The 13896-nt window shown below is 52.2% G+C and overlaps 2 protein-coding genes across 9 annotated transcripts in view; one reads left to right on the forward strand and one right to left on the reverse strand.

Annotated features, from left to right (window-relative positions):
- SMARCD3 (SWI/SNF related BAF chromatin remodeling complex subunit D3) overlaps positions 1-1881 on the forward strand; it is a 33141-nt gene extending 31260 nt beyond the window's left edge. For all 7 annotated transcript variants that reach the window (XM_027101475.1, XM_027101476.1, XM_027101470.1 and 4 more), the window contains 5 exons: positions 514-611; positions 786-921; positions 1226-1348; positions 1467-1568; positions 1678-1881. In XM_027101475.1, the coding sequence (XP_026957276.1) occupies positions 514-611; positions 786-921; positions 1226-1348; positions 1467-1568; positions 1678-1731 (513 nt within the window). In that variant the 3' untranslated portion in view covers positions 1732-1881. The remainder of the gene's footprint in view (positions 1-513; positions 612-785; positions 922-1225; positions 1349-1466; positions 1569-1677) is intronic.
- A 126-nt stretch (positions 1882-2007) lies between these two features.
- Positions 2008-8079, reverse strand: CHPF2 (chondroitin polymerizing factor 2). Of its 2 annotated transcripts, XM_027101467.1 has the most exons (4): positions 6329-8078; positions 5315-5879; positions 4421-4603; positions 2008-3460 (listed from the first exon to the last, which is right to left on the reverse strand). In XM_027101467.1, exons 1-4 carry the CDS (start codon positions 6607-6609, stop codon positions 2153-2155), a joined length of 2337 nt encoding a protein of 778 aa, XP_026957268.1. In that variant the 5' UTR covers positions 6610-8078; the 3' UTR covers positions 2008-2152. The 2 variants fall into 2 exon arrangements, with proteins under 2 accessions (XP_026957268.1, XP_026957269.1); XM_027101468.1 differs by lacking the exon at positions 4421-4603 and having other exon boundaries at positions 2025-3460; positions 6329-8079.
- Between the last annotated feature and the right edge of the window lie 5817 nt (positions 8080-13896).

The following is a 13896-nucleotide window of genomic DNA, read 5'->3' on the forward strand; positions in this document are numbered from 1 at the left end:
CACCGGGCAGTTAGGAGAATCAAATTGCTGTGGAAGTGATTTGACAAGAGTTCTACCAAACTAGACATTATTAATAATATTTTTAATAATAATTTTTAAATAAATACAACAGATAGACTTTAGTAAAAATAACAGTTGATATTTATTGAGTACTGAACCACGTGCCGAGCACTGTTCCAAGCACTTTATGTGTAACGGACTCATTTAATTCTAACAACCCCTTGAGATAGATACCATTGCCATCCCCTTTCCAGAGATGAAGAAACTGAGGAGGAGATGTTAAGTAAGTTGCTCAGGGTTGCACAGTGAGCGGTGGAAGCAGGACTTACACCCGGGCCGGCCGACCCAAGGCCTGTGCTCTCACCCACGCACTGCACACCCCTCCCGGTCAGCGCTCCTCTGGTCGCAGCCCACCTGGCCCCAGCCCCGTGAGCACTGGCTTCTCGTGGCCTTTTCAGAATGGAAACTATGCTCTTTCAAGCACAGAAAAGCGATCTCTCTCTCCCACTTCAGATTTTTGATTGTCCCCGGCTGAAGTTTTCTGAGATTCCCCAGCGCCTCACAGCTCTGCTATTGCCCCCTGACCCAATTGTCATCAACCACGTCATCAGGTGAGGCCCCCCGGCTGCTCCTCAGAACAGGGAATCTCTGTGGTGGTCCTGCCCTCCCTGCCCCTCCTTCTGCCTCCCCACCCCCCACACCGCCCCTCCCCTCTGCTTCGGGCCCCAGCGCCCTTGGCCTCTGGGGGGGCGGCATGGACGCCAAGGGTTGGACTCCCCTGGCAGCGTGGACCCATCAGACCAGAAGAAGACGGCGTGCTATGACATTGATGTGGAGGTAGAGGAGCCACTGAAGGGACAGATGAGCAGCTTCCTCCTGTCCACGGCCAACCAGCAGGAGATCAGCGCCCTGGACAGTAAGGTGGGGCCAGAGCCCAGAGCTGCAGTGGGACGTTAACCCAAAAGTGACAGAAGTACAGACAAAACAGACAAGAACGTGGGCCTATGGAGAGAGGAAGGGGAGGTGGCCCTTCCCTCGCTACTTGGAGCTCCGCCCATCCCCCTTTCCCTGGGACTGCCTGGGCATCAGGGACCTGAGGGATTGCCCTTCAAAGGCACAACAGCAAACCCCTTCCCCACCCCCGTACCGCCCCCCCCCGCACCGTTTCCCCTTCCTCTCACACATCAGCACGGCCAGGTGAAAGCCTCTGTCTTTCTACCTGTAGATCCATGAGACGATTGAGTCCATAAACCAGCTCAAGATCCAGAGGGACTTCATGCTAAGCTTCTCCAGAGACCCCAAAGGCTACATCCAAGACCTCCTCCGCTCCCAGAGCCGGGACCTCAAGGTGAAGGGGACTCAGGGAGCACTGGATGGAAGACAAGCACATCGGGAAGACAGTAAACGTTGTTCACAGGGGCTGGAGGGGGTCCGGGCTCGGGGCTGACCCCACTGCTCCCTCCCAGGTGATGACAGATGTGGCAGGCAACCCTGAGGAGGAGCGCCGGGCTGAGTTCTACCACCAGCCCTGGTCCCAGGAAGCCGTCAGCCGCTACTTCTACTGCAAGGTGTGAAGGGCCCCCGCAGGCCTCCGCTTCCGGATGCTCCTCCAGGGCGGGTGGGGTCCTGTCACTCACCAGCAGCAGGTAACCTGCCCCTGCTCTCACTCCGCTACAGATCCAGCAGCGCAGGCAGGAGCTGGAGCAGTCCCTGGTTGTGCGCAACACCTAGGAGCCCTGTGCGAGCACCAAACACCGTTGGGGGCCTCAGGCCCTGCCCTGTGCCCTAGGGCTCTGCCATCACTCGGACAGACGCCTCGCCTCCTCGCCTCGCCTCGCCTCGCCTCTCGGGTGAGGCAGGGACTGGATTAAAGGTGTTCACCTGATAACAGCCGTGTGGTCATTGGTAACTGGGGAGGGAGGAGGCAGGGGAGGGCAGTGGGTCCCTCTGGGAAACTCCCCACCCCCTCCCTCAGAGTCTTCTTACTCCATTTTCCCTAGACCTAAAAACAGTTCGGCAGAAGACACTTTTAATGACATTTTCTTATTCGGAAATACAGCAACAAGCCCTCCATCTGTCCATCCGTGTTGCCCCGCCTTGCCGGGGCCAAGGCCGAAGGGCCCTAAGTGGGGGCGCGGGGCCCCGGGCCGCGCTACGTGCTATTGGCCTGCTCCTGCTCGAACAGAGCCACGGCGAGCTGCGCGCGGGCCCCCAGCCCCTCCAGGGTACTCAGGCGGCAGCGGTGGTAGAGCTCCTCGCTGAGCCGAGGGCTGCAGTCACGCACGGAGAACTTCTGCACCAGCCCTGGCTCCACGGCCCGGAAAAGGTGGAGCCCTGAGAACCGGAGGAAAACATCCATCACCTCCAGCCCCTCCAGGGCTTCCTCCTCTTCCTGGCCCGCCAGCTCACCAGCCAGCCGGGCTCGGGCCGCCAGGTAGTCAGCGTTGTAGAAGCAGCCCTCTGCAGAAGCCTGTCGGTCAAACCTGCCCCCAACGGGAGCCCCCCGGGCAGGCTCAGCACCAGGAGGGGACGGGGGGTCGGGGCCGGCCCCCGGGGGCCCTTGGGGAGATCTCTGTGGTGCCAGGGCGGGGCTGAACTCCTGGAAGTGGACCGGGAAGAAGGCCTGCCAGCCGGAGATGGCGTTCATGCGGCAGCGGTTGAGGACCTCGGGCCCGGGCCTGGTCCACACGGTGGCGAGGAAGAAAAGCGTGTCCACGGGGTGCTTCTTAGAGACCACGTCCAGGAGCCGCACCTGGGAAGGGGCCTCCGCGCGCACAGCGAGCCAGGCCAGCCTCGTCCCAGGGTACCGTCGTTCCAACTCAGCCGCCGCAGCCTTCACCCCAAGAAACGGGTCCGGGGCCCCTCGGCCCCCTTCCCGCGGCCCATAGACCAGCAACAGGGTGAGTAGGGCATGCTCTCGCGGCTCCAGGACACCGGCTGCAAAGGCCTCCAGGAACGCAGGGGCCGCGGCGGCTTCGGCCACCAGCAGCGGCAGCACCAGCTGCACGCGGGTGGCCTCGGTGACGTAGGGCATGGGGAGGATCTCCACCCGGCTCAGGGGCCGCAGCAGGCTGACCCTGCGGGCCAGGGCCCGCCGGTGCCCACGCTGCGTCACGGCTTCCAGCAGCAGGTCCAGGGTGTACTCCATGCCCCGCGCTGGGTCAAAGCGCCGGTAGCCGTTGAGAAGCCGCTGCTTCTGGAAGCGCAGGCGGGGCTGATAGCGCCGATTCAGCTGCTCCAAAGCAGTCTCCACGGCGTCCCCCACATCTGCCCTGCTAGCCCCTTGCAGTGGGCACTTGGGGGCCCCGTCTGCACAGGAGAAGGTGTGCTGCTCTGTGAAGTAGTCCCAGCCCAGCACCTCAAAACGAGAGTGCGGTGTAAAAGGGGCCGGGAGCCCAATGGGCCAGCTCAGGCCTGCCTCCCCCTCAGGGGTCAGCACGGTCAGGTTCCGGATCTGAGCCTGGGTGGGAGGGACGCCCAGTTAGTGCCCCGCTAGGCAGTCAGGACCCTACCCCACTCCGGCGTCCCGGGGCCTGAGGTCTGCCCTGGCCCCAGTAGCACTCAGTGAGGCTCATCGCTTAATTCCCTGTCCTCTACATTCTTTAATCGGGAAGGTGCAGAAGGCATTCGAGTCACAGCCGCCTTTCACAACTGCTGTGAGGAGGCGGCGGTGGGAAACGTGCTTTCCTGGAGGTTAAAGCACCCTGAAATCTAAAGCTGGGCATCTTTCTCTTCCATACTCAAAGCACTCGCGCTCTCTTCACAAAGAGCCCTTTGTTTTCACCTGTACCCCACCTCAGACAACCCCCGCGGTCAAGCAGAGAGTTCCTCTACCTTCTGCCCTTGGACCGTCTAAGGGCGGTGCTGGAGGTTCAGGGACTTCTAGGTTTTTGCCTCCTTGCTGGAGAGGAATTAAAACTATTCTGTCAGGACTTCCCTGGTGGTTAAGACTCCGAGCTTCCACTGCAGGGGGCACGGGTTTGGTCCCTGCTCGGGGAACTAGGATCCTGCGAGCTGCGCAGGGGGGCCAAAAAATTCAAAAATTAAAAAAACACTATTCTTAGACTCCAATAAAGATGTTAAAAACAAACATTAATTCACTTAACTTATATAAAACTCAAAAAACAAAAACCCCAAACCACCCCCTGCTAAAAAAAAAACACAAACCACTCTTCTATCTAAGCACTCTACCAAGCCCGATCCTCAGAGCTCACCTGCAAACCCTTTTAAGTGCATCCAGGTCATGCCAGGAGCTTTGATTATATGACTGACCTGGACCCCCCAGGGGCCCTTCTCCCTGAGTCGTTTTAAATCGGGGTATGGTCGGCCTCCTTCTACCTCGCCCAGCCTCCCCTCCCACGCATCATGAGCCTGGACGCCTGAAGCTCCCTGTGACCTCCAACCCTGGTCCCAGGCTCACCTGCAGCTGTTCTATTTCACTGTACGCTCGTTCCAGCTCCAGAGCACTGAAGCGCTTGTGGAGCCGGTACATGAGGGTTCCCTCGGAGACAGGGTGCACCGCAAAAGCACTCAGGAAAGCCGAGCTCCCCTCCTTCTCGGGGTCCCTATTTTTGGCCAGTTCAAATGAGCGATACTGCTGCCCCTAGAGGACCAATGAGACCAATCAATGCCACACAGGGAGGGCTGCCCGGCCTGACCACCCTCGACCACGCTCAGCATTCACACCTATTACCGCCACTGCCGCAGAAGCGCGGAAGGCACAGCTCATTCTGGTGTCCCCTCAACCTCAGCCTTACTCTCACCAACGGATTTTGGAAAAGAGAGTGCTAGCTAGGCAACTAAGGATGCCCTAGCCCCCGCCCCGCCCCAGCAAAGAACCCCACTGTTCCTCAGAAGAATGAAAGCCGAAAGCCAGCAAATACTCCCAATACTCTGGTCTGGGAGGAGGGGCCCCTCTGGCATTGTCCCCTCTTCACCAACCAAAAGGGAGGTTCCTGGGCTACCTTACCCCTCCAGGAGAGTGGCCATCTCTAGGACACTCCCAGATCATTGGTGACTGTGCAAGTGTCAGGGAAGGGGCGGAAGGCAAGGGGCCAGGTGGGAGGAATGGTAAGGGGCACCTTTCTGGCTTGCTCGGAGGGTCCCTGACAAGATGCCACTTTTGACGGCCCTAGGGATCTAAGACTGTCAGAGGTGAGCAAGGGAGAGCTAGAGGGGTGATCGGGGTTGGAAAAGGCACAACGACAGCCCCGAGGTGCCGCTGGGAAAGCGCCAGCGGCACCCAGCCTCGAGGCCAATCGCTCGGTCACTACTAACTTGTCGGGGGCCGGGATTAACTCGAAAGGGCTGTCACCTGGTGCTGTGAGACACAGCCGATGCCCAGAGAGTCAATGAGGCAGCGGCCAAGCCACTCATCAGGACGGGCACTGAGGATGTCTCCTCGGCAGCCATCCAGATGTGGCCACAATCGAAGCAGGAGGCTCCGTGACAACAGGTAGCCGAAGCCCCCGTGGCAGTATCGGGCCTGCTCGCCTGCGCCAATGAACTCCTCCGTCCGGCCCAGGTACAGGTCTTGGTTGATACTGAGGTGGCCAGCCAGGGCTGCCAGGCGGGGGGCCTGCACATACGTGTCATCCTGCATGACGAAGAACCAGTCGTAGTCGGCCCCAAAGTGTGTGTGAAGATGGCGCAGGGTCTCGGACATGAGCCAGGCTGGCCGTTCGTCCCCGTGAGATACCACCTGCATCCCTGCCGGAGTCCGGGCCCCTCGCTGCCCAGTGAAGTAGAGTAACCGAGGGAAGTGGTGAGCCACCGTGCGGTTCACAGCCACAGCCAGAGTGGACAGTGTGGCCCGGGAGGTCAGGACAGCCACCAGCAACCGCTCGCGAGAGCCCAGCTCTGTCTGGATGTACCGAGTCCTGTAGGGAGACCAGCATGCCAAGGGTCAACTCCCTAGTCTTTAGGAACACTCAGTGTGTCCAGCATATACATCCCCCTAGGAATTAGTGAGTTGGAGTTGAGAAAAGAGGAGGGACAGACCTCCTCATCCATATTAATGAGCTACTGGAGTGAGCACCCACTGAGTAGCCGACACTGGGACTGATCTGGGGAGAGGTCAACCAAGGCTGGATGGGATGGGCTAGATGCAATTCCTGCCCTGTTGAAGAACATCAACCACTAATTTAACACCAGTGGGTGAGGCTTTCTCAGACCTGAGAAGGAGGAAGAAACTGGACCAAACCCTGATGGATAACAAGGCAAAGAATTGCTTCAAGGAGCCTACAATGATTACCAGTGAAGGCAGAGGCAAGGGCTTGGAGCAGCCCTAAACCGGGGTCTGGGAACTACGCAAACACGTAACTCTCACCTGAGCACCTTCTTGTAGGGCTTGTTGGGATCCCTGTAGTAGGGGACAATCCGGGGTTTGAAGTCTTCATCACTTTGGTCAAGCTGAGCTCCTGAGTCTAGATTCTGTGGCCCTCCTGGTTCCCCCACAGCCACTACACAGGGATCTTCTCCCTCACCCTGGATCCAGGAAACCCGCAAGAGGCTCAGGCTGCACCCCAGAGACAGCCCTAGGATGAGGGGCAGTGCTGGTTGCAGCAGAGCCAACACTGAGCTCAGTCGCATGGCGGTGGGCCCTGCCATGTGCGTGCCCCAGAGGGCACGGCCTCGAGGATCGATCAGTGGGTAAATGGGCACCTGGCCGGGAGCAGGTCTGCCGTTTTAACAAGGGAACCTGGGGTCAATGAGGTCAACAAGAGAACAAGGCGTGTTTGCTTCCAGGCCCAGTATCCCCGGGAAATGTCTGCCTGGCCTTCCGTTGTCAAGGTGCTGGATCTAACCCTCAATCCAAATAGTAAACATTCGAATCAATTTCACCCACTAATGGTGAGGCTTCCAGTAAAAGCGAGAGGAAATAAAACTCAATCCTGTCAAACCTAACCCCAAAAGGACTACATACATCTGAAGACTGGATCTAAGCCAAGAGATGGCAGCAACCGATAAAGATGGGCTTGGGGAAACGCACATGCTCCATCAACACAACAGCCCCCGGCTGGAGGAACCTAACTCCGCAGGCCTTTCCCAAGAAGCGCCCGGCGGGGGCACGTCTCACTCAGTTTACTGCAGGGGCTGCCGACTGGCTGCTGAAGGCCAGCGCCGGGATGGGGTCGGGGCCTTTCCACTCTATTCCCGAGTGTTAAGCAGACATCCGGCTAGGGTACCCACCCCTCCCGGCAGTCAGGAGCGGTCAGGAGCCACTGGCACCGCGCACAGAAGTTCTGCCCACCTAATGAGGTGGACGGAGGATATGGTGACTCAGCACGAAGAGCCTCTCAGAGGAGCACGATGGCTGATGGAGCCACCGTGCAGCGCGTCCTTCTCTGAATCCCCGCTGCTGAGAGGCTGGTGCTGCCTGACAGTAACCCCGGCCGCGTAAGAGCGATTCGGTGTTTGGTTTTCCCAGAGCCCCGGGTACCCAAACCGAACCAAACCAAACCGAGAAGAGAAGCAGCTAGCGACAACGCAGGGATCCTGAGAAGGCACACGGAGGCTCGGCTGGCTTCCGGTGCGCCCGTTGTCAGGCCCGGCGCCCCTGTCTACCTCTCAGCAATCTCTAGTCCTAGAAAGAAGGCCCAAAGCGAGCGTTAGCCGCTAGTCTCACAACAGAAATACAACTGGCTGCGTCACGGGGCTGCAGAGGAGGGGCAGGGAGACTCGGTTCGTTCTGGCGACGGGAATGGAGATCGCGGCGGGGAGAGGAGGGCAAAGACTCCGTTCTCAGGCCCGTCAGCGGGGGCAAAAGCCCTGCCTGCCCCAGTGGGCGAAGGACAACGAGGGACACCGCGAGGTCCACAGGGGGAGTCCCCTGCAGCCGGGCCAGGGGCGGCGGCGTGCGGATAACGAGCGGCCGGGGTATGGCGGCCGCGGCCAGCCGGGTCCCGGGGAGTCGGGGTGGGGGCGTGGGGCTGGGACGTGCTCCTGTCCTCCGGAGCGGTGCCCCCGACGCCCCTTGCAGGGGTAGGGCGGGGAAGGGGGAACAGACCCCAGGGCCCGAGGCGCCGGCTCCACCGCTGCAGCCGCTGCCACCTCACAGCCTGGCCCGTTCCTTCCTCTTCCGCTCGCTGTCAGTGCCCGTCTCTATGGTGACCGCATCCGGCCGCTCGCTCCGCCGCCGCCCTCTCTGTGGTCGTCCCGCCCCCTCTCTGCGCCGCGTACCCGCTGTGGGGTGACGTGGTCGTTCCGCCAGCCCCCCGCCCCCCAGCAACAGGCGTGCGCTCCGCAGACGCTAATGCGAGTGAACCCAGCACGGACCCAAAGGTGACGCAAGCTTCAACCTCAACTCCCTTCTGCCCTAGAAAAAATGACTCTCCCTCAGTGAGCGCGCTTCTGCCTCCTTGGACGACTGTTCCCAATGGGCTTCCCGAACCCCATCACCCACTCAGTTATTTCAGAAATGTTTGTTTGCCTACTAAGTTCCAGATCATCGTAAAGGAGTGGTAGACGAGGTGGGCATGGTCCCTGCCCTCAGGTAGCTGAGAGTTGCGGGAAACAGGCATTAAAGACACATTGACAAAAAAAGTATAAATTTAGGTGGAAGTCACAAACTGTCATAAGAACCATTGCAGAAAAGTAGACTCCAGTGGAGAAACAGGACAGGAAGAATTAGACTGAGAATTTGGGAATCCTGAGATCCAAAGGTTCAGTAAATTACCCAGACAAAAAGTGAAGAGGAGTTTTCCAGGCAAAGAGAACACAGAAGGCCCTGAACAAGGAAGAGATTGGCCCAGAGAACTGGGAAGGCCAAAGCGCTAAAGCCTGGTGAGTGAGGGGAAAACAGGTCAAGGGAGGCTGGAAGGCAGGCGGGGCCTTCAAACAAGTATGGTGCGTTCCCACCCAGGACGGCACATCCCTAGGGAGCAATCTGGAAGTGCAATTTTGTTGTCAGATGGTTGAGGGGGAGGAGCAAGCATGCTAGATGTCTTATACATTGCAAGGTCGTATCACACTAGAAAGAATTATCTGTCCTACATAGCTTTCTTTGTTTTTTGTTTTTGTTTTTTTTTCCAGCCGCGCCGTGGGGCATGCAGGGTCTTAGTTCCCCAACCAGGGATTCAACCTGCGCCCCCTGCAGTGGAAGCCCAGAGTCTTAACCTCTGGACCCTCCAGGGAAGTCCCTGTCCTACGTAGCTTTCAAATATGTCCTACTGAACAATCCTGTTAGTGAAAGAAAAAAAAAAAGCTTCCAATCATCTAATCCTTGAGCCTGTGTTTTATATATAAAAATTAAGTAATTTTGCAGGGTTGTAATATGTGCTGAATTTTCAAGGAATGGAACTGTCATGAAAATGGAAGGAACATTGTACTTTCATTTTGTCCAGGAATGTACTTGTTAACATTTTGGAGAACTGTAGCATGCACAGCAATGTCATTCATAGTGTTGTGTCTGCATTTGTACTGTCACATTCAAGCTGGTACTACATTAGGTACAAGCGTCTGACTAATGATGTTTTCTAGCATACTGAAATAACATTATTCTTTTATTATAAAGGATTTCCTTTTCTTCTTGCTGTTGTCATTGCACTGTAATTTTTTGAAATTTATGTGTGTAGTTATGTGACATACGAACTTTATTTCAAAACAGGAAGGGGGGTATTCCTTGAAAAGTTTGTTATTAAAAGGGAACATTGGGGTTGGTAGAGTCAAGAACCCATATAGGAGGCACATGAGATGGAATGCACCAGCCCCTTTACCCTTTACTGTGTTTTGGTCTTATCCTCAGATAGACAGCAATTTGATCTCCCCTCAGCAACTGGCACATAATAGGTGGTATATGAATGGCTTGTTAGAAGACTCTGGGAAGCATAGTAGAAACACTCGTCTAGAGGTTGAAAGATACAGGTTCCAGACCAGCATTGTCCAATGGAAATACAATGTGAGGGACTTCCCTGGTGGTCCAGTGGCTAAGACTCCAAGCTCCCAATGCAGGGGGCCCGGGTTTGATCCCCGATTAGGGAACTAGATCCCGCGTGCCACAGCTAAGACCTGATGCAGCCAAATAAATAAATAAAAATATTAAAAAAAGAAAGAAATATAACATGGGCCGCATATGTAAATTTTAAATATTCTGGTGGCCACAATTTAAAGTATTTATTTAATTGAAGTATATGAAGTTGATTTACAATGTTGTGTTAGTTTCAGGCGTACAGCAAAGTGATTCATTTAGATATAGATATATTCTTTTTCAGATTCTTTCCCATTATAGGTCATTACAAGATAATGAATATAGTTCCCTGTGCTCTACAGTAGGTCCTTGTTGTTTATCTATTTTACATACAGTGGTGTGTATCCCAAATTCCTAATTTATCCCTCCCACCCTTTTCCCCTTTGGTAACCATAAATTTGTTTTCTATGTTTGTGAGCCTGTTTCTGTTTTGTAAATAAATTCATTTGTATCATTTTGTTATTCCACATATAACTGATATCATATGATATTTGTCTTTCTCTGTCTGACTTCATTTAGTATAATAATCTCTAGGTGTATCCATGTTGCTGCAAATGGCAATATTTTTTAAAAATTTATTTTATTGAAGTATAGTTGATTTACAGTGTTGTGTTAATTTCTGCTGTACAGAAAAGTGATTCAGTTTTTTATATATATATATATATATATATATATATGTATATACATTCTTTTCATAGTCCTTTTCATTAGGGTTTATCACAGGAGATTGAATATAGTTCCCTGTGCTATACAGTAGGATCTTGTTGTTTTTTCAGTCTATATATACGGGTTTGCATCTGCTAATCCTAAACTCCCAAACCATGCCTCCTCCACCCACCCTCCCCCTTGGCAACCACAAGTCTGTTTTCTATGTCTGTGAATCTGTTTCTGTTTTATAGATAAGTTCATTTGTGTCATATTTTAGGTTCCACATATAAGTGATATCATATGGTATTTGTCTTTCTGACTTACTTCTCTTAGTGTGATAATCTCTAGGTCCATCCATGTTGCTACAAATGGCACTATTTCATTCTTTTTTATGGCTGAGTAGTATTCCATTGTATATATGTACCCCATTTATTTATCCTGCAAATGGCAATATTTCATTTTTTATGGCTGAGTAATATTCATATAATATATATATATATGTATATATATATATATATATATACACCACATCTTTTTTATCCATTCATCTGTTGATGGACACTTAGGTTGCTTCCATGTCTTGGCTATTGTAAATAGTGCTGCTATGAACATTGGGGTGCATGTATCTTTTCAAATTAGAGTTGTCATCTTTTCTGGATATGTACCCAGGATTGGGATTGCTGGATCATATGGTAGTTCTATTTTTAGTTTTTTAAGGAACCTCCATACTGTTTTCCATAGTGGCTGCACCAGTTTACATTCCTACCAGCAGTGTAGGAGGGTTCCCTTTTCTCCACGCCTCTCCAGCATTTCTTATTTGTGGATTTTTTGATGGTGGCCATTCTGACTGGTGTGCGGTGATACCTCATCGTAGTTTTGACTTGCGTTTCTCTAATAATTAGCGATGTTGAGCATCTTTTCATGTGGCCACAGTTTTTTAAAAAGCAAAATGAAACAGGTGAAATTAATTTTAATAATATATTTTATAGTATTAAATATATCCCAAATGTTAACACTTCAACGTGTAATCAATATAAAAAATTGAGATATTTCTCATTCTTTTTCTTTTCCACATGCAGTCTTTGAAATCCAATGCCTGTTTCACACAGCGTATCTCAGTTCAGACTAGCCACATTTCAAGTGTTCTGTAGCCGCATCTAGCTAGAGGCTACCACATTGAACAGCAAAGTTCTAGACCCTTCTCAGTTACTAAGTTTCTAGGTAATTCTGGATGAGACATTTCCTCCCTTGGGTCTCAGTTTCTTCATATTTTAAATGAAGAGTCTGGACTCTTCATTTCCTGCTTCCAGCACTGATCTTCTGTAATTGTTCATATTTAGCCAGTCCTTTTCTCCTTCCTCTCTCCTTCTTATTTCCCCATTTCTTCTCCCTTCATGCCCAGGTCTGTTCCCTGCAAGAGACCTAAACCCTGGATGAGAATGGCAGAACTTCTTACTTTTCTAGGCCACTCTTGATGTGCTGAAGGAAACTTTGCCCAGCAACGGTCAATTCATGGGAAATCATGGATGTGATAGGTGGAGTCAGAGAAGGAACTGGTTAGCCCTTGCCGTCCCAAGTCACTTTACAGAGCTGGAGTCCCAGAATTGGAAGATTTGAGCTTCAAGCCTGGCCATGTTTCCTCTCAGCAGTGCTGTTTTATTAACAGCGCCGTGCCTGTATTTCCAATCTGTAAAATGCTATTAATACCCACCTTAGCGTCTGTTGGGGGGATTAAATGTGATGGCATAAATGAAAGAGTATAATTAATTTTAGGTCTCTGTAACCTGAAACCTGCCTGTGACCACGCATTTTAACGAGGCTGGGAGAGGGAGGCATGTTGTAGACCTCCCAGGAGGCTAGATGCTTGGATAAGCAATTTTATGTGATCCACAATCATATATAACTTCCTTGTTTTGAAGGGCTTTGCAGGCAGTTGACTATTGTCTGTATATCTCTTTACCTAAAACAATGCTTTTGCCCCTATGGCACTTACCACCTGAATGTCATGATCTGTGTCCTTTTAAAATTTTCCATCTCGTCGGCTGAAAAAAAAAAGCACAACATGAGAGTTGTGAGTTAAGTTTTATTTGGGGCCTAATGAGGACTATAGCCTAGGAGCCTCTCAGATAGCTCTGAGAAACTGCTCTGAAGAGGTGGAGGACGTCAGTATATATATGATTTTACTGAAGGGGGGCTATTTGTAATCAAGCACACATTTTGGCAGGTTACTGCTAGTCACAAGGAGCAAATGCCTCCGTTAATGATTTTAGTGTTTTTCTAGATATGAGGAGTTGCAAGAAATTGGGCTCATAAAATCTTCTCCAGAAAATATCTGAAGGCCTGTTCTGCCAGTTTTTCCCAGAGCACAGAGTGCCTCATTCCTGATCTCGGCCCTGAACTCCTTTCAGGGTGTGTGGAAGATCAGTGATTGCAGTGGCTAGTGACTTCATTATTCTAGAACCAGATGGTGAGCGACAATTTTTTGGCATTCTTAATTGTAAGCTCCGTGAGGTCCGGGAATGACTTACCACCACTGAAACTCTAGCATCTAGCTCTGAGTCAGACAGAGTAGGCACTTAATTCATGGAGGGTATTCTAGGAAAAGGCATGCTCAAAGGCGTGTGGTGTAAAATGGCGTGGCTTATTTCTGAAATGCAAGTAAGTAGAGCCTACTGGAGCATCAACTTTGAGGAGGAAAACTAGGTCTATGTGGGGGGGGGGCATGGAGCGAGCTCACTTTAAAAAAAATTTTTTTTTTAAATTTATTTATTTAGGGTGTGCAGGGTCTTAGTTGCGCATGCGTATGGGATCTAGTTCCCCGACCAGAAGGCGAACCTGGGCCCCCTGCATTTGGAGAGCAGAGTCTTACCCACTGGACCACCAGGGAAGTCCCTGGGCTCACTTTTGTAAAGGGTCAGGGGGGGCTACTTTTGGAGGATGTGCTCAGAGGGAGTAACAGCTTCCTTTGCTTCCCTCCAGCCGTGTCACTGCTGGAGGCACTGCTGGTCAGAAGCCTGGTCAGAAGCCTGGAGAGATATTTGAGACTACACATTTGGTATTTGCACTGTAGGCTATGAGAAGTCTGTGATGGATTTTAAACAGTGAAAAATTAACGGGCAAGGAAAAGTAACGGGCAAGATCGCGTTGGTAAATGACGATAAAGCTAAATTCAGAAAAGAAGTCTTGTTTTTTACTTCAGGGCTCTTCCCATCAAACTTACATGGCTTGGATGGAAACCTAACAATTCTGGAGTGGGTAGGCTGAGCAGCCACGATTCAGGA

The sequence above is a fragment of the Aethalodelphis obliquidens genome, unplaced genomic scaffold (assembly GCF_003676395.1).
Source record: "Aethalodelphis obliquidens isolate GAN/ISIS:26980383/991018 unplaced genomic scaffold, ASM367639v1 scaffold5, whole genome shotgun sequence".
NCBI classification, from domain to species: Eukaryota; Metazoa; Chordata; class Mammalia; order Artiodactyla; family Delphinidae; genus Aethalodelphis; species Aethalodelphis obliquidens.